The sequence below is a fragment of the Geotrypetes seraphini genome, chromosome 1, assembly GCF_902459505.1.
Source record: "Geotrypetes seraphini chromosome 1, aGeoSer1.1, whole genome shotgun sequence".
In the NCBI taxonomy this organism is placed as follows: Eukaryota; Metazoa; Chordata; class Amphibia; order Gymnophiona; family Dermophiidae; genus Geotrypetes; species Geotrypetes seraphini.
Window position 1 is genome coordinate 236,928,876 of NC_047084.1, and position 23,337 is coordinate 236,952,212.

General features: G+C 41.4%; 1 protein-coding gene across 4 annotated transcripts in view; it reads right to left on the reverse strand.

Moving 5' to 3' along the window:
* The window catches only part of RBPJ (recombination signal binding protein for immunoglobulin kappa J region), a 236,367-nt gene that overhangs the window by 43,505 nt on the left and 169,525 nt on the right, over window positions 1–23,337 (reverse strand). For all 4 annotated transcript variants that reach the window (XM_033948044.1, XM_033948054.1, XM_033948063.1 and 1 more), the window contains one exon: window positions 19,226–19,338. In XM_033948044.1, the coding sequence (XP_033803935.1) occupies window positions 19,226–19,338 (113 nt within the window). The remainder of the gene's footprint in view (window positions 1–19,225; window positions 19,339–23,337) is intronic.

Sequence of the window (23,337 nt, forward strand, 5' to 3'; positions counted from 1 at the left end):
TTGGTCTAATTTACTGGCTCCTAACTTGGACACCTAAGTCAATCACATCTATTCTCTGTCCCTAAACATGGCTACATTTTAGGTAGGCGCTGTTAGACATCTCAACTTAGGTATTGTTAGGTGTCCTAAGAGTTTGGCAACAAACTCTTAATTGCTACTTTAAAATTTTTATTGGCTGAAAACTGGAGTGAATGCTAATTAGAAAAAAGTTGAGTGTGGATTCCAAAGTTAGGCATCCTTGATTAGGGCGTCTAATTTAGGCATGCTATACAGAATCAGGCCCTAAATGAATTGGGGACCCAAGGATTTGCAGTTGGGGTGAGGAATATGAATGGAGTTGTGTTAAATGAGTTAAGTGTGAAACACTGGGTGAAGAATGTAAATGGGTTGACAGCTGTGAATGTAAATGGACAGACAGCTGTGAACAGTAACAGAATGGAAAAGTTAAAGCTTTAGAGCAGGTCAAAGAATAGAAATAAGAAGTTGATTATGGGGAAGACAGAAAAAACAGGGGGTGGACATGAATATGGAGTTGAGGCTGGTAAAGAAATGAGCGGTAGAGGAAAGCAGATAAGGGAGTAAAGCGGGTGAACTGGAAAGTAGGTGAAATGCAAAGGGGGATTTATTTTATTTTATTTACTATACAGCCTTTAACTGCATTAGCAGATTAACTAAGAAGAAAAAATTTAAAGAAGCTTTTAAAAACAACTCCTCTTATGGAAGCTTTTAGTGTGGGTGGTTAAGTAGTAGTAGTGGATTATGATTAATATTGTTTTATGTGTTTGTGTATTTTTGACATTTTGTGCATGTTTATCTGGAATCTGCTTAGGTATAGGCAGGCTATAATTTTTTTTAATAAATAAAGTGGTGTACAATTGGAGGACTAGGGAGTAGGTGATCGTGAGAAATGGAAACTTGTAGTTTGGTGCTAGGTGAAAAAAGGGGGACTGAGGCTTGAAAAATAAAAAAAGAGGAGATAAATCCAACTTGAATAGATGGAAAGGCAAGTTTTCTACCATAGCAAATCTTAGCTGATATTCTTTATACCTATATTTCACTATATAGGTTTTCAGTTGGGGGGGGGGTGTAATCCTCACTTAGCCCCTTTCAGGGTCTACACCACGATGCTCAATTACAAAATATTGAGGAAAAAACTGAAAATCATACTATTCAAGAAATTTCTCAAATGATCTTTTTTTTTTTTAGTTCAAACTTTTTATTGAATTATTTTCAGGTTTACATAAGGAAACAAACAGAAATCCACTGTATCAAAATATAATAATACAAGATATGTCTATTACAGGCACATTATAATAAGGACTTCAAATTACCAGAATGGATTAGAGAGAAGAAAAGACAAATAAATAAAAGACAAATAAAATAAAATAAGTGAGAACAGGAAAAAGGAAAATGGGAACAAAGAGGAGCTATGATATGGTTTCAGAAACAACTTTATGGAACCTGTCAAGAAATTTCCAAGGTGAAGTAAACTTGGTACATGGCGTGGTGGAAATATATCGTTTTTCAGTTACATATTGTTTCAGTTACATATTCATTTCTCAAATGATCTAACCAAACCGTATCGACCCTTTCCAGATCCCAACGCAAACTATAGCTATCAACCTTGTAATCTCCCTGGGAATGTCCAGGCTAATTTCTTGTTGTAAACCGCCTAGAACTGAAAGGTATTGATGGTATAGAAGACACTAATGTAATATAATATGTCAAGTCAGGCAGTTTGTTACAGGCATACATGCAGCAAGGTAGCAGGGACAGAGTCTAGAGTTGGATGTAGAGGAGAATGATACAGATAAGAGACATTCAATGAGTGGCCTGTTATTGCTCTAACCAGCAGGTTGCAGTGGAAATCGAACTCAGTTCCCTATGTTCTCAGCCCAATGCACTAATCAATACACCACTCCTCTGGAAGGAAAGAAAGAAAGGAAAGGAGAAGAGAAAATGAAAAGATGCCCTTGATAAAGAACTTAGAAGATCAATAAGAAGAATGAAAAAACTGGGACCAAACTGATTTAAAAAATTACCACACAGCAAATGCAGGAAAAACAAATTTACAGTTTTTGGTGGTTGGGATGTGTCACCTTTGGAACTATGCATTTATAATTTCTCTGAATTTTGCCTAGTCTAAGCAGAAAGGCATGTCTATTTCTATTACTTCAGTATTTTCAGTTTCCACATTTACATGTGTAACTTACAGCATACTGTAAGTAACATGCTATAGTTCTGTATTATTTTTTTTTCCTTGATTCTGATCTTTCCCCTCAAAGAAGGCCAGTCTCTATTCAATCCCATTAAACTTGACTTCATCCCTATTCAAACAGTATCCACCCTAAAATTACTTGGCATCATCCTCGAAAGTAAATTCAATTGCCATGATCAAATCAGTGCTGTAGTGAAAAAATGCTTTTTATCGCTTGCGAATGATCCGCTCCCCTTCCAAAGTGTTCGAACCATCATCTGTCAATACTCTAATTCACAGGTGATGTCCTGTATTGACTATTGTAATGCCTTATACAAAGGGATCACCCAGAAAGAAATCCAACATCTTCAGATCATCCAAAATACTTTTGTTAAAGTTATCTTCCAGGTAAGGAAATTCGACCATGTCTCACCTTTATTAATCAAAGCACATTGGCTGCCTATTGAACACAGAATCACTTATAAAATCCTTCTACTTACATTTAAAACTAGAATTAATAATCAACCGTAATTCATCAATAGACTTCTCATACCCTACACCCCTCTCAGATCCCTTCGCTCAGTTATACAACATTTTCTAAATATCCCCTCTTAAAAAAATATTAACATCATGCGCTCAAATATTTTTTCGGTTACTGCACCTTCCCTCTGGAACTCTATACCAAACTACACAAGAGAAGAAACAGACTTAAATCATTTCAAATCCAAATTAACAAACCTTTTTGTTTAAAGACGCATTTGAGTAGCAATTGCTCTCTTAAAGACGCTGTTGAATAGCAACTGTCCTCATAAGGACATCTTGACATTCCTTTCCTTTTCCCCCCACCTTTTGTTCTCTCCTTTAATGTCTCTTTTCTTTTTAATATTGTAGTTCTACCCCTTTTTTCCTTTTGTTCAAGTCTATCTGTCTGGTTAAATATTCCCCCAATCATGTTTATTTTATTAACTTGATGGTTTTTATTGATGATGTACACCGCCTAGAAGCCTGATTAGGCGGTATAATAAATTTTTAAATAAACTTGAAGGACAGGATACACCAATTTGTGGTCCCCTGATGATATACTTGGACTTTATGCTTATAAATATTGCTTTAATATGGGGAAGAGAAAAGGCAAAACTCCAAATCTACCATCAATAACATGTGCCAATATTTTTTATTCTCTCAAGCCTCTATGGATGGGTTTGTGCATTAGGAATCCTAACAGTTAGCTGATGCGCCCTCTCCTGATATAGGCAGGGGAGTGATCATCCTACTAAACAGTTTCTGAGTCCTGGCATTTGAGTGGGAATTCTCATTCCTGAAGAAGTGCACAATGTGTTTTGGCTGCAGACTTTGTCTGAGTTGACACTAGAGGGTACTGGAGGCATAGGAGATCTGGCTGCTTCATTTACATCTCATTTCACCCTCTTTCACTTCTATCCCATTTTTTTCCCTCTCAGTTTTTGCTCTGGGGTTGGGATAAATGGAAAACTAAGTGGACCTGTAAGCTAGGATATTGTGACAAATATTCCTAAAACATATATTCCAGTGTCTAGGACCAGACCATTGTCTACCATTTTGTTCAGTTGGACATTCAGTTGGACCTTCTTTCTTCATGATATGGTGAAAGCTATCAAGGGTGGAAAGCTTTTCAGTTAGTTTTCTTCACCAATTTTTTCTAACCCTGCAACAGATATTGCCATCAGGCAAGATCAACTGGGTTGTTTTTAGTCAAAATTCACTGTATCACCAATGTTAGCCTGTGTTTTTCTTACAGGCATTCTATTGCCTCAATATTTTTTCTCTTATATATTTCCTTCTGTTTCTCATAGCCCGGAGGTTTGGGAGTGGCTGTTGGGGAGGTGGAGGCCACTACATCCTTTTTAGGATGTTTTTTTCTCTCGATTTTTCAGTGAACACCAGGGACTTACTTTCCCTTTTCATCCACAAACACACTTGTTCTACTTGCTAACTTCTGCTCCCCTATTCGATGGACAACTTATACTCTTTCGATCTTAGGGAATTTGTTTATTTTTTTTTTTGAACCTTGCATCTAGAACATATTTATTTTTATCTTTTCACTGAGGTTGTTCCCTGATCATCTGACTCAATCAGGATCTTGTATCTCAAGGTTTGTTTTTAAAGGTAGACCCAGGAGTGTTTTTTCATTACTTAGTAATACCAGCACACTCTATTTACATTTGGCCATTTCTGGCTCAACGTTTCTACTTTCCACATGGAGTATATAGCTTTGCAATCCATGTGATTCCCTTTACAACTCTCTCTGCAGTTCAGTGAGTTGTTTCCTTATTCCATCAATCCTATTCATGGATTTCTAACTCTATTACAACTGACTCATTGACTTGCTCTTTGCTTTACAGTCTAGTTCAGGGGTCTGCAACCTTTAAGACATAAAGAGCCACTTGGACTCGTTTTCGAAAAGAAAAAAAACTTGGAGCCGCAAAACCATTATAAAACAAATCTAACACTGCATATATTGTTTCTTATCTTAATGCTATATACAGGATCATGCAGTTAGCTGTCAATCTGAAGAAAAAAAGGACTTTTTCACTTAACAATGTAAAATATATTTTTGCACATTAATAGCTAATTAAAATATTTAATTTAGCTGGTTAATGGGATTTTTGCTCCTAAACCTCAGTGCATAGTGTCTGCACATCAGGGCTGTAAGACGTCACCTTCATTTTCACACAGGCTTGCAAGCTGACATCTGTGAGGCGTGATCGATGTTTGTTTTTAATATAGTTCATGTTGGAGAAGACTTGCTCACATACATATGTAGAGCCGAAGATCGACAGCACTCCAAATGCATACTTTTTCATGTTTATATAAGTGTTGGGGATGGCATTCCATGTTCCCCCTTCTTTCTGTCTCTGTCTGCCCCCTTTCTTTCTTTCTCCGTGCCCTCCCCCAAGCCACTCAGTTTGCTGCCACCGCCATCGGGGAATAGCCCCCAAGCCACCGCCGTCCCAAGCTTTCCCTGCAGAAGCATCGCGCTGACCAGCATTCCGCTCCCTGACGTCAATTCTGACGTAGGAGAGAAGTTCCAGGCCAACAAGGCATTTCTCCTCATTCCATCCAGCCTGAGCCCCATCTCTCCTTGATCCAGCATTTCCCTTCTGTGTTTGTCAGAATTACCATTCCACCTATTTTCCAGCATCACCCTTCTTTGTGTCCATCTCACTATATCCCTATCTCACCACTTTTTCAGAATCTTCATTTGTCTCTGTCCTTGTCTTTACCCCATGTTCACCATTTGCCCTTTCAATGTCTTTATCTCCCCCCCCACACACTTTTTCAGCATTACTTCTCTGTCTCTATTTCACCTCCTCTTCATGTCCCCTCTGTATCTCTATCCTTATTCAGTAGGTCCTGCTTACCCTTTCTCTTCTTTGTGTCACTATCTCCATTTTCAGCTTTCCCCCCTTTTCCTTTGTTACTGCACCCTGTAGCTAGAATCTTTCCACCCTCCCTCCACTCCGGCCCAGCCCAGTATGAAATATTTCCTTTTGTTTCCCTCCCCTCTCTCTTTCTCTCTCTCTTCTCCTCCCTCACCCACGAGTCCTGCATCTGGCCCTCTCCCTTCTACCTGCACCTGGCAACACCCCCCTGCTCCGCGGCTCTCTTCAGCAACTCGTCAGCAGCAGTGATCAAGACAAGCTGCCGACATCGAGGCCTTCCCTCTACGAGTCTCGCCTTTGTGGAAAAAGAAGTTGAAACAAGCGGGACTCGCAGAGGGTAGGCCCCGACGTCAGAAGCTTGTGTCGAACGCTGCTGCTGAGTTGCCGAAGAGATCCCTGTTCCCGTGCAGACCTCTATCACACGTCATCCTCCGCGCCTCCCATTCTTCAGGAGCGCGCCGCAGCCACTGAAAGACTCTGGCCCACGTGACACACTACCGGAGCCGCGGCAAAGGTGAAAAAGAGCCGCATGCGGCTCTGGAGCCGCGGGTTGCCGACCCCCGGTCTAGTTCTTTCAGACTTCTAATCCGTATGGACCTCCACCTTCTAATAGGCTATCTTATGTAGACAAGTGAAGTGCATTGGGGCCCCGTGGATGTTTTTTCCCTCAATTCTTCAATGAATACCAGGGGCTTATTTTTCCCTTTCCTTCATCCACAAACGATACACTTGTTCTACTGTATATCTTCTGCTTCCCTATTTGATCGACAATTTATTCTCTTTTGTTCTCAGGGAATTTATTTCTTTGTTCTGAGTAGCATATTCTTTTTTTCTCTCATCTATGGGGCTGAGAAAAAGTTTTTTCACCTTCTTGACTGGACTTTAGTTTCAGCGATTTATTCATTTCATTGGTTCTAAATGAAATGGCTAATTTTTGGGCTGAATTCAGGTGTTCCCCCGTTCTTTCAGCCTAGTGCATTGATATTCACAGTTTCCAGAACGCTTATTTTTTGCAGTGTTCCCAGCATTGATGGACATCTTCTTTTCAGCTAGGTGACTTAGGCCTCATTAAAATCTGAAGTCATATCTGTGGGTTTATCTCTGATTTGGACTTCTTTCCTCCATTTGTCGGATTCTGATCTCAAACTCACTTCTATTAGAGTTTGTTTTTTAGTACTATTGCTGCCTTTATTGGTCAATGCTTCCTAGATTTATATAAAATATTTTCAATGTGCAACCATTTTTCAATGGTATGGGATCTCAATGTGGTCCCTGTTCACTTACTGAAGTTTACATTTGAACCAATGCTTTCCGTTTTCTTCCTTGAAAAGTTATTTTTCTCAACTCTCTTGTACTCCTGTCAAATGAGTGAATGAACTTGTGCCATGAGTAACGAATCCACGTTTTACAGCGTTTCTTATACGGCAACATTGTACTTCACACTTATTCAGTGTTGTTATCACTGCTTGTCACTGGTTTTAAACTTCTTCTCATATATTATTGCTTTTTATTTCAATCGCTCAGTTGTACAACTTATATTTTCAAATTCTTATTCTCATCTAGGAGAATCTACTTTATAATCACTAACTCTTATGTTTTTCCTTCCTTATATTAAAGTTCTTGTAAACCGTGCCGAGCTCCATCTCTATGGAGATGATGCGGTATATAAACTTAAAAGTTTAGTTTAGTTTAAAAGGGCAAGGATTACGGGACTTATCCAGCAGCCAGAAAGGCCACTGTTACTTGCATCTGGATGAAGAAGTGTATTGGTGAGAGTTACTATTTCTTTGGACTCCATCTGGTCTGTTTTAATCGTCTTAGAAAGAGGTCTTTCTTCAAATAGTTTCAAGATGTTTTAGTTTTATCTAAGACAATGTAAAGAATTGTGCAGCCTGCGTACACTTGTTCATGAAGATTGTCCATTTTTGAAAAAAAACAGAAAATTATACCAAAGGTCTCAGTGTCTTAAAATTATTTGTTTACATCTGCTAAGGAATGGTTTAAATACGCCCAATCTAAATTCCATAAAGTGAAGTTACTCACCTGTAGCAAGTGTTTACTTTCTCTGAGGACAAATACAACAGTATTTACCACAGTTGGGAATCCCTAGCTACTAAGTCACTGAAATCAACAAACAATGGTCAACAGAGTCTTTCAACTGGTAAGGCCAACCAGAAACCAGGTAAACTAAAACTTATGCACATTTCTGTTGACAAAAAAAAATAAATAAAAAAGTCATACGAGTGTGGACTCTAAACTCAAAACAAATTCAGCATGAACTCTGGCCAAACCAACTGTTGCATGAGGCACCCTGCTCAAAGCACTCCCGATTCACTGGTGGCAGCGCTTTCTTCCCCCCCTTACATGCAGCAACTTTCCTCCCCTCTCACCCATCTCCTTGCACAGCATCTTTCCATTCCTCCTTCCCATCCCGCGCAACAGAACCCCGCTGACCCTCCCACCATGAGGCCAACATACCTTTGTTCCAAACAGCAGTGACGGCAGCACTGAACAGGCTGCTTCATGGCCTTCCCCGCTGGGGCCTTCCCATCCCTCTGCTGCATCACTGATGTCATTTGGAATCTGATCCACCTTTTGCACTGGAGCGGGCTGGGGGTGCTGGGTTCAGGGGCACGTAGTTGTTTGGTTTGGCACTCCATCGCGCTTAGAAGTGTCTCCCCTCTTTCTGGGGCCAGTCTCCTTCCAGCATGGTTCTTTTGCCCCTAGTAGGTAATGCGGACTTTAGTTCTGGACAGGACAATGTAGTGTTTAAACGTTGGGCTCGGAAGAGACTCTGCAGCTTGGGACAATTTCTTATAGCTGAAGAGAAGCTTTCTCCCTTTCCGGCTCTCCGGGTGTCCTGGTCCTTGAGTGCTACTGATCATTTTGCCTATCGGCAACTCTCTCATTATATGGCCTCATAGCCCTAGGGGGTCCATTAACAAGGACTTTCTTGCTACTATGCAGGATTTCCTTATTGATGCTAACTGTGATTGGCTTTCAGTGTCTCAGTATCACTGCCAACTAGTGGCTTTGCAACCCCGGAGAGACCCCAGCAGTTGTTGTCCCTGTGGACTCGAGACCTGGGTAAGCGCCCTCGTTTGGCTTCTCTGTCTCCTTTGGTGTGGCTGATTCCCAGAGTGGTGCAAAGTGCAGAGCTCCAGGAATGCCAATTTAGAGGTCTTCATAGGGGCTATGTTTCCCAGAAACATGCCTTCCATTTTGGGTGTGCCACTATGTTCAAATTAGAGAATGACATGGGGAAAAAAATTTTCACCATTCCCGCCCCGTCCCTATGAGCTCAGTCCCCGTCCCTGCCCCATCGCCGCAAGCTTGGTCCCCGTCCTGCAAAATGTCAGATCCCATTCTCACAAGCCTTGAATAAATATGATTTTATACTGAACTTATTTTATTAAAGTATAAAAAGAGAAAATATTCTGTACAATCGTCATTTTATAAACACAAATAATACAGAGCAAGGATCAACAAAACCCCTGTCTCCCCTTCCTTTCACAAATATCCCCTCCACTATTGTGAAAACTGAACAAACCAAATTACTACAGAATGCTACATAGAAAAATCAAGCTAACAGAATACTTCAGTCACACATGGCAGGAATAGTGTTAGGGAGTGCAACTAGGGCAACTGCCAACTGGTCAGAGAGAGTGAGCCCTAAGCTAGCTGGAAGCTAAAGAAGCTCAGCCTGGGCTTTGCGGTCCCCAGTTATGTCTAATACAAGCTCTAGCAGGATACATAATTTCAAATCTGAAATATTCTAATCACAAAATATAAAATAGATTAATTTTTTTCTAACTTTTGTTGTCTGGTAATTTTATTCTTCAAACCACATTGGTCTCAGGCTTTGGTTTCCTTCTGTCTTCATCATAGCATGGCTGGCTCCTGAAGGTAAAATAGGTGCAAGAAGAGCTGGGAAGGAGATGCGGGGTAGTGAAAGGTCTTGTCCCCATTTCCGCGGGGCAGTGAAAGGTCTTGTCCCCATTCTTGCAGTAAACCAGTTGCAAATGTCTCCATTCTTGCGGATTTACTGCGGTGACCACAGTAAACAGTCCCTGTGTCATTCTCTAGCCCAAATGTCTTAAATGCCATCGGGTTGATAACTTTCTAGCGCATGGCTAGTGGTCTTATAAAAATATTACTGCCTTTTGGCTGGACGTCCATATGTACCGCCAATCACTGGTGGGCTATTCTCTCCCAGGTCATGTTGAGGGGATAATCTTTCTTGCTAAAGGTTATTTGGAAAACCACTCTACCGGGGACAATTTCCTCCTTAGTAAAAGCTACACTGTGGGGAAGAAGTGTATTCTGAATCAGGATTCCCCACCCACCTTCTGGTATTGACAAAATAAATTTAATCTTGTAATGGTCTGGGAATCTTTGTCGGCCTGGTTTGCAAGACACTAGAGTAAGATCTTTCTGTCTGTTTGGTCTTCTTATTTAGACACTCTATCCCTATCGTTAAGAGTCAAATTATAAACAGTTTGCGGAAGCCAGCAGTACCCTTAATGCCTGTTATTTGATGTTAGATGGGGGAGGGGTTTACAGTGGAGTAGTTTTCTTTGGCCGAGTCTGGGTTATAAAAATCCAAACCTGGACTCTGATTGTTTAACCTTTGTTATATCTGTTAGATTTTGATGTACTTCTTAGAGAATGATACGGGGGAAAAATTTGTCCCCGTCCACGCGACCACCATCCTCACCCCGTCCCCGCATACACTGTCCCCTCCACCATCCACGCAACTACTATCCCTGCAGCATCCATACAAGCCTCAGTATTGCAATATTTAGCTTATTCCTTCCTTATAAATAAAAGTTCTGGCTGCTGAACTAGAGAAAGAGATGTTCAGCTGGCAGGGCTTTGTTTATAAATTTTTATCAACACAACTAATATACAACTTTATCCTAAAGCAAAAAAAAAAAAAAAAAAGAAATTTTTTTTTCTACATTTGTTGTCTGGTTTCTGCTTTCCTCATCTTCTCATTCAATCCCTTCCATCCACTATCTTTCTTCTTTCTGTGTCTTCCATTTGCTCTGTTACTGTGCCTTTCCTTTCACCCTCCACTCATTGGTCTGGCACCTATCTTCATCCCTCCGCTCCCCCCTAGTTTGGCATCTCTATCTTCTTCCCTTCCAGCATCTTCTCCCCACTTTCTGTTCCCCATTTCCTTTCAGCATCTTCTCCTCACTCTTTGTTCCCCATTTCCCTTCAGCGTCTTCTCCTCACTCTTTGTTCCCCATTTCCCTTCAGCGTCTTCTCCCCACTCTGTCTTCCCCATTTCCCTTCAGCGTCTTCTCCCCACTCTGTCTTCCCCATTTCCCTTCAGCGTCTTCTCCTCACCCTGTCTTCCCCATTTCCCTTCAGCGTCTTCTCCCCACCCTGTCTTCCCCATTTCCTTTCAGCGTCTTCTCCCCACCCTGTCTTCCCCATTTCCCTTCAGCGTCTTCTCCCCACCCTGTCTTCCCCATTTCCTTTCAGCGTCTTCTCCCCACCCTGTCTTCCCCATTTCCCTTCAGCGTCTTCTCCCCATTCTGTCTTCCCCATTTCCCATCAGCGTCTTCTCCCTACCCTGTCTTCCCCATTTCCCTTCAGCGTCTTCTCCCCACTCTATCTTCCCTATTTCCCTTCAGCGTTTTCTCCCCACTCTGTCAACATTTTTTCCCTTCAGCATCTTCTCTCCACTCTGTTCCCCATTTCCTTTCAGCGTCTGTTCCTTTCCACCACCACCCTTCCCTCTCGTCACCTCACCGCCCTTGAGCCTCCCTTGTGCGGTCCGAGAATCTCCCTCCTTCCTTACCTTCACGACGCGTTTTAAGTTTATAGAGTAACTTGCTCAAGCCGCTGGATCCTACCTGCAGTTGTTTGCGTCTGTGGGCGGAAGCTTCTCCTCTGATGCAACCAGAAGTTGCGTCAGAGGAGAAGCTTCCGCCCACAGACGTACGTGACTGCAGGCATGCTCAGGCGTCTTGAGCAAGTTACTCTGGAAACTAACACGCCACGAAGGTAAGGGGGAGGGAGGGAGGGAGATAGATTTGGACGGTTGGTAAGCAGGAGGGAGGGAGCTGTGTGTGATCGGTGACCGCACGCGTTCCCTCTCTTAACAGCCACTGTGTCGTTCTCCAGTACTTCTCTTATTGGAAAATGTTATCTGCTTGTATTACTCTATGCTTTGCTTCCTGAATAAACTGTTAAAAAAAAAAAAGCAAGAGAAAAAGGAATCTGATATGGTTCTCCAACCAAGTGGCGGAGAAATAAAGGCAAAAGAGTTGGCGTTTGTGAAATACAAAAAACTCATTAAGAGTTTCACAGAAAGGAATACTGGATAAAACTGAAAGAAGTGCAAGCAGAAGAGCAAATGACTAAAAATGTAAAAGAAAAAAGGAAGTTAAAAATATTTTCAGGCATATTAGTGTTAGGAGAAAGGCAAAAAAATGGAATTGTAAGACTGAAAGAAGCTGTAAACCACCAAGCGGAGAATGCTGAGGAAAAAGCAAATTTACTAAACAAATACATCTGTTCTGTGTTCATGGAAGAAAATCTTGGAGAAGGACCACGATTGGTTGGTAAAATTATACGTGAGAATAGAGTGGATACCAGACCATTCACAAGAAGAAAGTGTTTATGAACAACTTGAAAAATTGAGGATGCAGAAAGCCATGGAACCAGACGGGATCCATCCCAGGATATTGAGGGAGCTCAGAGAGATTCTGGCGTGTCTTCTTAAAGATTTGTTCAATAAATCATTGCAGACGGGAGAGGTTGTGTGGGATTGGAGAAGAGCGGATGTGGTCCCTGTGTTGGATGGCGATGAGTGGAATGAGGGGGGGTGTAACAGAGGGGGAGAAAGGGTTTGGAGGGGAGAGAGGTCTTGGGGAAGCTGGGAGATTTGTTTTGTGAGGTCTCGTACCCTTGGTAGCCTGCTTGTTGCTTTTGATTCTGTAGTTCTGCAGTGGTTGAGTGGTTGTGTGGTTTAGCTGGGAGACTGCTTCTGGCAATGTATGTGACTTGTGTTTCGTTCTACATTTTTTATAAATATAACATAAGTGTTTATTTGTATACCGCAAAATGCCTTTCGGTTTGATGCGGTTACAGAAAAGTAAGTAAAACATAGGAAAAAAGTTTTAACAATGGAAATAATAATCTCAAAGCACAACCAGTGGAATAAAATACCTAAGAAGGAAATGGTATAAAATTTATCTAAACAAAGCAAAGAAGTAAAAAGGAAGGGGTAAATAAGTAAAAAATGGTATATAAAAGAATGAATAAATAAAAGTTAAAGATCATCCCGGCAGTCCAATTAGTCCTTATTTTGAAAGAGGCCATAGTTCGCTGAAGCGGTTAGAAAAGATTCACCAACAGCAAGGGAGAGGTGAACAGCACTTCAGGACTAGGTGTATCACAACCCCATCCACCAGGCGGTGAGGAGACTTCGGATTCCTGCCACAGCTGGAGAAAAAAACCCAGCAGGGCTCCACAGCCATCCGCCCTCCCTAATGTGCAGAGCTGGGCCTGATGCCATAATCAGGAATAGGAGAGGAGCCAGGTGAAACAACAATCTCCTGTTGTCATTATTTCACTCATCCCCACCAAGCTCACTGCCGGGGCCAAACAGCTGCGAAGGAAACAGCCAGCACGCAGGAAGAAGTATCCGGCACCAAGCAGGAAGACGTGGAGTCATCAGCTGGCATGATGAAGGAGACATCCAGCACTTGACAAGAATAGGTATTAACGTCACAAGTAAGGCCTCAACTGTTAGACAGCCAATGGTCAAGTTCTAAAAAATGTCAATACTGATGATAGGGGGTCAGTTTCACGATTAAAAATAGAATTAAATCAAAGAGAAACTATCAAAATAAAGCTAATAAAGGAAATAAACACAATAAAAGAATAGAATAAACCAAATTAAAAGGAAAATTAAAAAATAAACAAGGGGGCAATATAGCCCAACATCCTATACAGACATCATCTTGAAAACAAAACAAAAAAAAATTCCAGTTGGCCCAGTTGCTAAGGCCTCTCTTATGGGCAGGGTATCAGGCGCCTGAGCCAATCAGGTCCTAGGCCCCTCCTCGGTGCATCCCACAATGCACCGGGAAGGGGCAGGCCCACCATTCGGAAGATGGCGGGCCTGCCAGCCGGAGTGAGAGCCTGTCCGGCCAGCCAACATTTCAGGTTTTGGGGGGGTGTAGAGGGGGATCCGTGAGGGGTGTGTGGAGGGGGTGGTCTGGTGGGGGTGCGCATTCTGGCAGGAGGTCTTGGGATCCCTTCTGCCGCGGTTGCCATTTGGGGGGGGGGGGGTTGTTGCCTTCCGGTAGGAGGGCTTGGGATCCCTCCTGCCAGTAAGTGGTTTGGGGAGGTTTCTTTGCTTTCTCCAAGGACAAGCAGGTATAATATTCTCACATGTGGGACTCCCAAGCTAATTCAGCAAGGGGCGATCTTGCTTGACGAACTTGTTGCACTTCTTCGAGGGAGTAAACAGGCAGATAGACAAGGGCGAGCCAGTCGACAATGTATATCTGGATTTTCAGAAGACATTTGACAAGGTCCCGTATGAACGACTACTATGAAAAATTGCAAGCCATGGCATCAAGGGTGACATACTCATGTGGATAAAAAACTGGTTGGCAGATAGGAAACAGAAAGTGAGGGTAAATGGACAATACTCGGACTGGAAAAGTGTCACGAGCGGAGTGCCGCAGGGTTTGGTGCTTGGACACGTGCTCTTCAACATATTTATAAACAACCTGGAAATTGGTACGACAAGCAAGGTGATTAAATTTGCAGACGATAAATGAAACTATTCAAAGTAGTGAAGATGCAGAAGGATTGCGAAGACTTACAAAAGGACATAAACACGCTTGAGAAATGGGCTGCGGAATGGCAAATGAGGTTTAATGTGGATAAGTGTAAGATGATGCATGTTGGTAACAAAAACCTTATACATGAATACAGGATGTCCAGGGCAGTACTTGGAGAGACCCCCCCAGGAAAGAGACTTGGGAGTACTGGTCGACAAGTCAATGAAGCCATTCGCGCAATGTGTGGCGACGGCGAAAAGGGCAAACAGAATGCTAGGAATGATTAAAAAGGGGATCACGAACAGATCGGAGAAGGTTATCATGCCTCTGTACCAGGCCATGGTATGCCCTCACCTGGAATACTACATCCAGCACTGGTCGCCGTACATGTAGAAGGACACAGTATTATTCGAAAGGGTCTAGAGAAGAGCGACTAAAATGGTTAAGGGGCTGGAGGAGTTGTCGTACAGCGAGAGATTAAAGAAACTGGGCCTCTTCTCCCTCGAAAAGAGGAGAATGAGAGGGGACATGATCGAAACATTCAAGGTACTGAAGGGGACAGGACAGGTTGTTCACCCTCTCCAAGGTAGGAAGAACGAGAGGGCACTCTCTAAAGTTAAAAGGGAACAGATTCCGTACAAACGTAAGGAAGTTCCTCTTCACCAAGAGAGTGGTGGAAAACTGGAATGCACTTCCGGAGGCTGTTCAAGTTTCAAGTTTATTAGTGTTTTTGATTAATCGCTTAATCATAATTCAAAGCGATGGACATAATAATAAAATTACAGTATTTAGGGAATAATACAATACTTAACATAAACTTAGGTCCGAACAGGACTATTAACAAACAAGAAAAGAGGGAAAAAAGGGAAGTGAACTACAAAATATTAAAAGTAGAACAATCAAGGAAAAAAACATAAGGTAGGGGATATAAAATTCCATAATCATAATCAACAAGATAAATAAAACAAAGAGAGATAATTAATTATCAAAAGCATCTTTAAAAAGGGGAAAACACCCTCCAGGGATTCAAGACAAAGTTAGACAAGTTCCTGCTGAACCGGAAAGTATGCAGGTAGGGCTGGTCTTGGTTAGGGCTCTTGTATTTGACCTAGGGGCCGCCGCGGGAGCGGACTGCTGGGCACTGGTCTGACTCAGCAGACCTGATCCTGGCGAAACCCAAAAAGGATTGGTGGGAATGTTGGTGCTCAGAAAGTAAATAGATTTTGCAGAACTGCTTGCTCAAACTGATTATCTCTTCTGAAGTTTTGCTCTAAACCAGTGACGTGAAGGTACACAGGGATTAAGGACCAAGTGACCATTTTGCAGATGTCCTCAATAGATGTAGAGCAGAAAAGGGCTACTGAAGCTGCCATAGCACTTACATTGTTGGCTGTGACATGGCCCTGTAGCGTTAGCCCAACCTGAGTTTGTGCAAAGGAGATTCAGTCCGCTAGCCTAGTAGAGATGGTTCTCTTGGTAACAGGAGCTCCATGTCTGTTAGGGTTGAAAGCCACAAAGAATTGGGAAGAATTTCTATGAGAACATAATAGCCTTATTGGGTCAGACCAATGGTCCCATCAAGACCAGTAGCCTGTTCTCATGGTGGCTGATCCAGGTCCTTAGTACCTGGCCAAAACCATGCTAACGATCCAGGGCAAGCAGTGGCTTCTCCCATGTCTTTCTCAATAACAGACTAAGGACTTTTCTCTAGAAAATTGTCTAAACCTTTCTTAAAACCAGCTTTGCTATCCACCCTTACCACAACCTCTGGCAACGCGTTCCAGAGCTTAACTATTCTCCGACTGAAAACAACAATTTAACTTAGAGGCTCATTTTCAAGCACTTAGACTTACAAAGTTGCATATGTTAATATGAGGCTCATTTTCAAAAAAGATAGATGTCCCAAAGATGCATAAACCGGCACTTGGACGTCTTACTAGTCAAAATATCAAAGTGAGATAGGTTTAGTCCTATCCAAGTAAATATGCTACAGCATATTTGCAGTCTAAAATGTAGAGACCTGCTTCATCTAAATGGGAATGTGGTTTCAGGAAGAAAACGGGCAGAACTATGAACTGGTTGATATAGAATTCCGAGACAACCTTAAGAAGGAACTTAGGATGCATCCTGAGGAGTACTCTGTTATGGTAGAATCTTGTATAGGGTGGATCTGATACAAATGCTTGAAGACCAATTACCCGGCGTGCAGATATAAGGGCTATGAGAAAATGTCATATAAAACATAAACAGTGCTGCTTTGGTTTAAATAGGATGTGTCTCAAAAAATGGAGGAAAAGCCTCAGACTGAAGCCCTCCCACCACCAAAATGGTGGTCCAAGGTGGTTGGGTGATAACCTCACTGCCAAAAAAAACTCCATTGCACTCCCAAAGTGTAAAAACCTTAAGCAGGGCTGTCTGTGCAAGGTGATAGAAGAAAGAAACTTTCAACTTATCTTCTGATCGGTACACCGACGGTGGCCAGCGTTTCACGAGTCTGTAAAAAATCTGATCAAACTTTAAACGGGACGCCGAACCGCATCTCCTGAGGCTTTTCCTCCATTTTTTTGAGACACATCCTATTTAAACCAAAGCAGCACTGTTTAAGTTTTATATGACATTTTTTGTATCTTTCTTGTGAAAGTGTATTTTGGAACATTATTGAGTTTTCACATATCCGAGTTTATCTTGCTAGGGCTATGAGAAAAACCATTTTCTAAGTAAGATGTTTTGAGTGATCAAATCATGAATGGTTCAAAGGGAGACTTCACAAGAGCAGAGAGTACCATGTTAAGATCCAGGGTACAGGCGGCGGCTCGATAAGTGGTTTAATACTGTAAGTCATTTCATGAACCTGGGTACCAAAGGATGAACAGAAAATAGCTTCTTATCCAATGGAGAGTGAAACACACTGATGGCACTGAGGTGAACTTGAATCAAGTTAGTCTTTAGGCCTGAATTAGAGAGGTATCCTGTCCCCACTTAGATGGAAATCAGTAGCAGAGGGAAAGTTTTCAGGCTGGCGAAGGCAGCATGTTTAGAAGAAGGTAGCCCAGAATGGATGGGAATGGACATGTGATAGGTTCAAGAGAATGGAGGCCACACCAGGCAGAGAATCTGGTCCATTTGAAGCAGTAACACGGCTGAGTGGAGGGTTCTCTGGATGCTTCAATAAAAACCGAGACTGGAGAAGAAAGCATGTAGGTATTTATGTTCTCAGTAAGAGATATCATGCCATGGGTGCATAATGAGCAAGGGTTGGGATGTAAGAGAGTGCCTTTGTTCTGTGTGAGTAGCAATGTTTCAGAGTTGAAAGCTGTAGAAGAGGAGGGAACCATGGTTGTCTCGGCCAGTGAGGTATGATGAGGATCATGGTGCCCTGATCCTGGTGAAGTCTGAGCAGATTTTCCCCAATGAGAGGTTATTGGAGGGAATATGTATAGGAATCTGTTCCCCCAGTTGATGAGGAGGCATCTGATTCCAGGCAACAGAGTCTGGAGCAGAAGAGTAGAAGTTTGTTGTTGTGGGGGGAAGCAGAGATCTATGTCCGGAATTCCCCATTTAGAGAAACTCTAGCACAGGATGGACATGCTAAGAGACCACTAGTGAGGCCAAAGGAGTCTGCTAACATATTCTGCTTCACTACCAGATAAAATGCTCTGAGAAGGATACCATGAGTAATTGCTCAACTCCAAATCTGGATTGCTTCCATGCAAAGATCCTGTGCACCCTTGTTTGTTCAAGACAGAACATGGTGACCAGATTGCCTGTCTGGATGAAGACTATTTGGTGGAGAAGATGGTCTTGGAATGTTTTGAAAGCACTGCACATCGCATGGAGTTCCAGAAGGTTGATGTGGAGAGTCTTCTCATGAGAAGATCAGACTCATTGAGTGTGAAGGCCGTTGAGATGAGCCCTCCAGCCTAACAGCAAAATATCTGTGGTGAGGAGTTTCTGATGAGGGGAGACCTTGGGAGAGACTGGACAGAAGCATCCACCATTGGAGGGAGTATTTAGCAAATGTAGCTTGACAATGCACCTTTGTAAAAGGATCTGATTGTGAACACACTGTGAACTTTTTATTTTAGTACGCATTAATAAATATTTACAAAAAATCGATTCTGGAAGAAATCAAATCGGCTATATAACTCGAAGTCCAAATGATGAAGTTACAACTGTCTTATTTTGATCACACCATCAGAAGAGAGAGATTACTGGAAAAGGACATCATGTTTGGGAAGATTGAAGGAACCAGGCAAAGAGGGTGACCCTTCAATCAGATGGCTGGACATGTTGAAAACAACCATGGGGATGACGCTGGAGGACCTTACCAAACTACTACAAAACCAATCTTGAGATTTCTAATTCATCAAGTCGCTAGGACTCAAACATGAATCGATGGCACTTAACATAATAAATATTTACATTTATTATTTTTTCCAATTACTTTTCACATATTTCTCTTGAAAAGCATTGGCCAATTTACACAGCTCTTTAACATTTGCAGAAAAATAACAATGACTGAATTCTCTAAGGGCTCCTTTTATGAAGGTGTGCTAGCGTTTTTATCGCACGCACTGGATTAGTGCGTGCTATAGCGCGCGCTAGCTGAAAATCTACCACCTGATCAAAAGGAGGCGGTAGCAGCTAGCGCGCACTATTCCGAGCGTTAAGCCCCTAGTGCACCTTCATAAAAGGAGCCCTAAATGTCTGGAATATTACAATCTCTATCATATCCCAGATAAAGACAGAATTATAAAGTCAGATCATATATTAAAATATAAAGTGAATCTTACCAATCTTGGAAGAGCCATTCCAGTCACTGAGCATACAAGTTTGACAGTCTGTCCATAATGAATGTAGCCATCTCTAACTGTGAATTCTTCTCCCTCAGACTCCTCATCATCCACTGCAAAAGAAGCACAATAGAAGGCTTCTGGCATAAGAGAGAAATCTGTAGACTGGAATCCTGGAACCTTTTGCCACTATTGATGTGTTAACTAACAGGTGTTGCTCCTAGCATCTTACTGTTTTCCACTAAAAAATTACCTGCAAATCAAACCACCACCAATGGTCAACATTTACAATGGATGCAAATAACCACTCTCTTATTTCAGATTTAATTCTCTTCAATGTAAGAGTTCACCTCCTTAAAATAAGATCTTGATAAAAAATCTCCATGGCTGAAGAACTGTTTTTGGTCTGCAGTGATTAGAAGTTCAAAATTCAACTTCTTATTCTGTAGATTTTTCAGTTCAAACAACATTGTATATGAACTTGTGACCAAATATTTAGGTGCCCCAGTCTATTGTATGTTTTAATAAATCCCCAAATCAAGGCTTCTCAATCTACATTTTATGGTATACTTTTGAATTTCTTCTGTCTTCATGGCACAAACCAAATTCTACATGACACTCACTGCAAAGTCTCTCCCACTGGCAGACAAACAGCACTTTTCATCTAAGCATGCCTCATTCTGCTAGCTCACAACTAAAAATATAGCACAGTTACTTACCTGTAACAGGTGTTATCTAGGGACAGCAGGCAGATATTCTCACATGTAGGGCGATGTCATCCATGGAATCCAGCACAGACTGTTCATGTTAACAGTCATTTTAAGAAATCAAAAGACTGCTCGTACCATGCATGTGCGGGTGCCTTCCTGTCTACTGCCAGTTCGCGGGACCATCAGTTCAGAAGAAGTCAAGAACAGCAGGTGGGTGAGTTGTGAGAATATCTGCCTACTGTCCTTGGATAACACCTGTTACAGAATAAGTAACTGCTTTATCCCAGGACAAAAGTGTACAGGAAAAATGTATCAATCAAGAGAACGGATTAAAATTCAGCATATGTGATCTATCTGATTCAATGCCCATGTCCAAAATTAGATGAAGGGCATACTACTAGACCTATAAAAATAAAATTGAACGAGCATAAGTCCCGTGTTCATACTCATAATGAGTCAGCACCGCTAGTTTGCCATTGGAAACTTTTGCATCATACTATACATGACTAGAAATGGAGAGATCTTGGCTCCATTACAGTAGGGTAGGAGGGAGGAAATATAGAAAGGATTCTCAATATCAAGGAACTATGATCGATGTTTGAATTACATTTTATGATGCCTGAAGGACTTAATGAAATGACTGACTGGATGGCTTTAGCAGATTGAGTTTTTTGCTTATTAAGTCTGTAAGTAGCTCTTTAAATAGTTAAAACATCTATATCCATTCTGTCTTTGCGAGCTTTGTTTGCAATGCAATATGGGTGTGACGTCAAAGGGGTTCCCTATTTCAAAGCGTTGTGAGAATGCCGCAGCCATATTTGACTATATAGCAGCAGTTTTGATAGACAGAGTAGCTAAACTATAACAGTAAGAGTATATTGTATGTAATATATTTTTTAAATTATTTCTTGACAGGCATTAGGAGAGTAACTATAGGTATCTCTCTTTGATTTTAGTATCCCTGACCCTGAGGAAGAATTATGAAACATGTTAGTGAGGGGACGAAGTAATATAAAAGCTAAGTCATAAAGAAACTCACATCTGTTTCACTTTTCTGTATTAAGTCAAGAAATATATTATAGAGAAATAATAAGAATAATAAGAACATTAATAAGAGACAGGTGTTTCATTTCTACCGGGATCGATGAGGAATGAAACCACATTGAGTTATGTTACTCGGGTGGTGGTCTGAAGATCCCTGGGAAAATAAATACAACGTTGCATTGGAATATATTTGGTGATTATCTGCAATTTGGGATTCTTTAAAAAAAATTTGTGAGCCAATCAGCGCTAAGGCACTGATCAGAAAGGCAATGATAGCTCAGATATGGCAAATTTTGGCTGCAAATGTGGCACAACGAGGTTAGAGAATAACTCGGCAATTATAGAGAATCGCTCGGAGTGATCATTTTAATGTTGTATTACATTTGCATGGCAGAATCAGAGACTGCTAGAAAACTTGGAAAAGACCTTGGTAAGTCGTTTTGATAATCTGCTGCTAAAATACATGTTAAAGGCAGATTTTAGTTTTGAGAATCTGCCCCTATGTCTAATATGGCCCCATCTCGCATGTGTTCTATTACCAATTGCTGGAGTAGTTCTCCTTGTAGAGAATCTTGGATCTCCTTATTTCTAGGCGATCCCGCAATAGGGATACCCCAACATCAACTGGCACATTAAAATCTCCTATTGCATTTTGTCATTTTGCATTAAGAAAATTAAAATATACATTGATATGAAACATTTTTTGCTCCCCTCCTGACTTCTCTTTTTATTGATATACATCACTCTAAATGGATTCTATCATTAAGCAAAATGTAATACTAGACAAAGGGAACCCGAGAACACACATAACATGGTTTTTACATTAGTACATCATTTATTTAAGGAACAAAGTTATCCAACACTTATATCACCTGTGTAAAAAAGTAATCACCCTCTTAATTATTCTATCAACCAACTGACCAAATTTAATTGATAACTAGATTCAGATAAATTAATACACCCAGGCTTGATTACAACCAGCCCTGTTAAATATAAACCCCACTATATCTTGAGAGTGACATAGTCAAGGCAAAGTTTCTACAAGAATGCAATGCTACAAACAAAGGAGGGAGAGAATGAAAATGATAGGATGAGAAAAACTTGTTGAAATATATCAGTCTAGGAAGTGTGACAAGGCCATTTTTAAAAGTGGTTTCTGGGACACCATCGAACACAATGACAGTCATTGCGACAAGGTGATGGCTGCTGCCAGAAGGATGCTGAGCTGTATAAGGACAGGCATAACCAGTAGAAGAAAGAAGTTATTTATGTCCCTGTGTTCAGTTTTGTAGACCATATCTGGCGGACGACACAAAAAGGTTTGAGGGAGGCGATAAAAATGATAGGAGGCTTGTGCCAAAAGACATATGAGGAGAGACTGGAAGCCCTGAATATGTATACCTTAGAGGAAAGGAATTAACGTAGAACAAAATATTTTCCAGAGAAAGGAAAATGGTAAAACCAGAGGACATAATTTGAGATTGAGGGGTGGGAGACTCAAGGGCAATGTAAGGAAATTCTTCTTTACGGAGAGGGTGGTGGATGCCTTAAATGTGCTCCCGAGAGAGGTGGTGGAGATGAAAACGGTGACAGAGTTCAAAAAGGCTTGGGATGAACATAGATGATCTAGAATCGGAAAATAATAGTAAATATTGAAGAACTAAGGCTAGTACTGGGCAGACATGCATGGTCTGTGTCTGTATATGGCTGTTTGGTGGAGGATGGGCTGGGGAGGGCTTCAATGGTGGGAGGGTGTAGATGGACTGGAGTGAGCTTAGATGGAGATTTCAGTAGTTGGAACCTAAGAACAGTACCAGGAAGAGCTTTGGATTCTTGCCCAGAAATAGCTAAGAAGAAGAAAAAAAAAAAAACCCCAACAAATTTTTAGATTGAATCAGGTTGGGCAGACTAGATGGACCCTTCGGGTTTTTATCTGCCATCATCTACCACACTACTATGTTATGTTACTATTATCTCCAAATGGAAAAGACTTAGAACAGTGGTGGGTTTTCCCAGGAGTGCTCAGCCTGCCATAATTGCTCCAAAAGCACAGTTAACAAGTCATACGGGAAGTCACAACACTTCCCAGAAGAATATCCAAAGATCTTTAGGTCTCTCTAGCCTCAGCTAAGGTCAATGTTTATGACTCTACAATACGAAAGTTGGGATTTATGGGAGAGCAAAAGATAGAAACAACTGCTATTTGAGAGTAATATCAATGCTCCTCTCAAATTTGCAACAAGTTTCAAGTTTATTTAAAATTTACTATACCGCCTACTCGAGACTTCTAGGCGGTGTACAAAAATGCAACAACAATATACCAATAAAAGTATAATTTAATCTAAAACAAACCAAGGG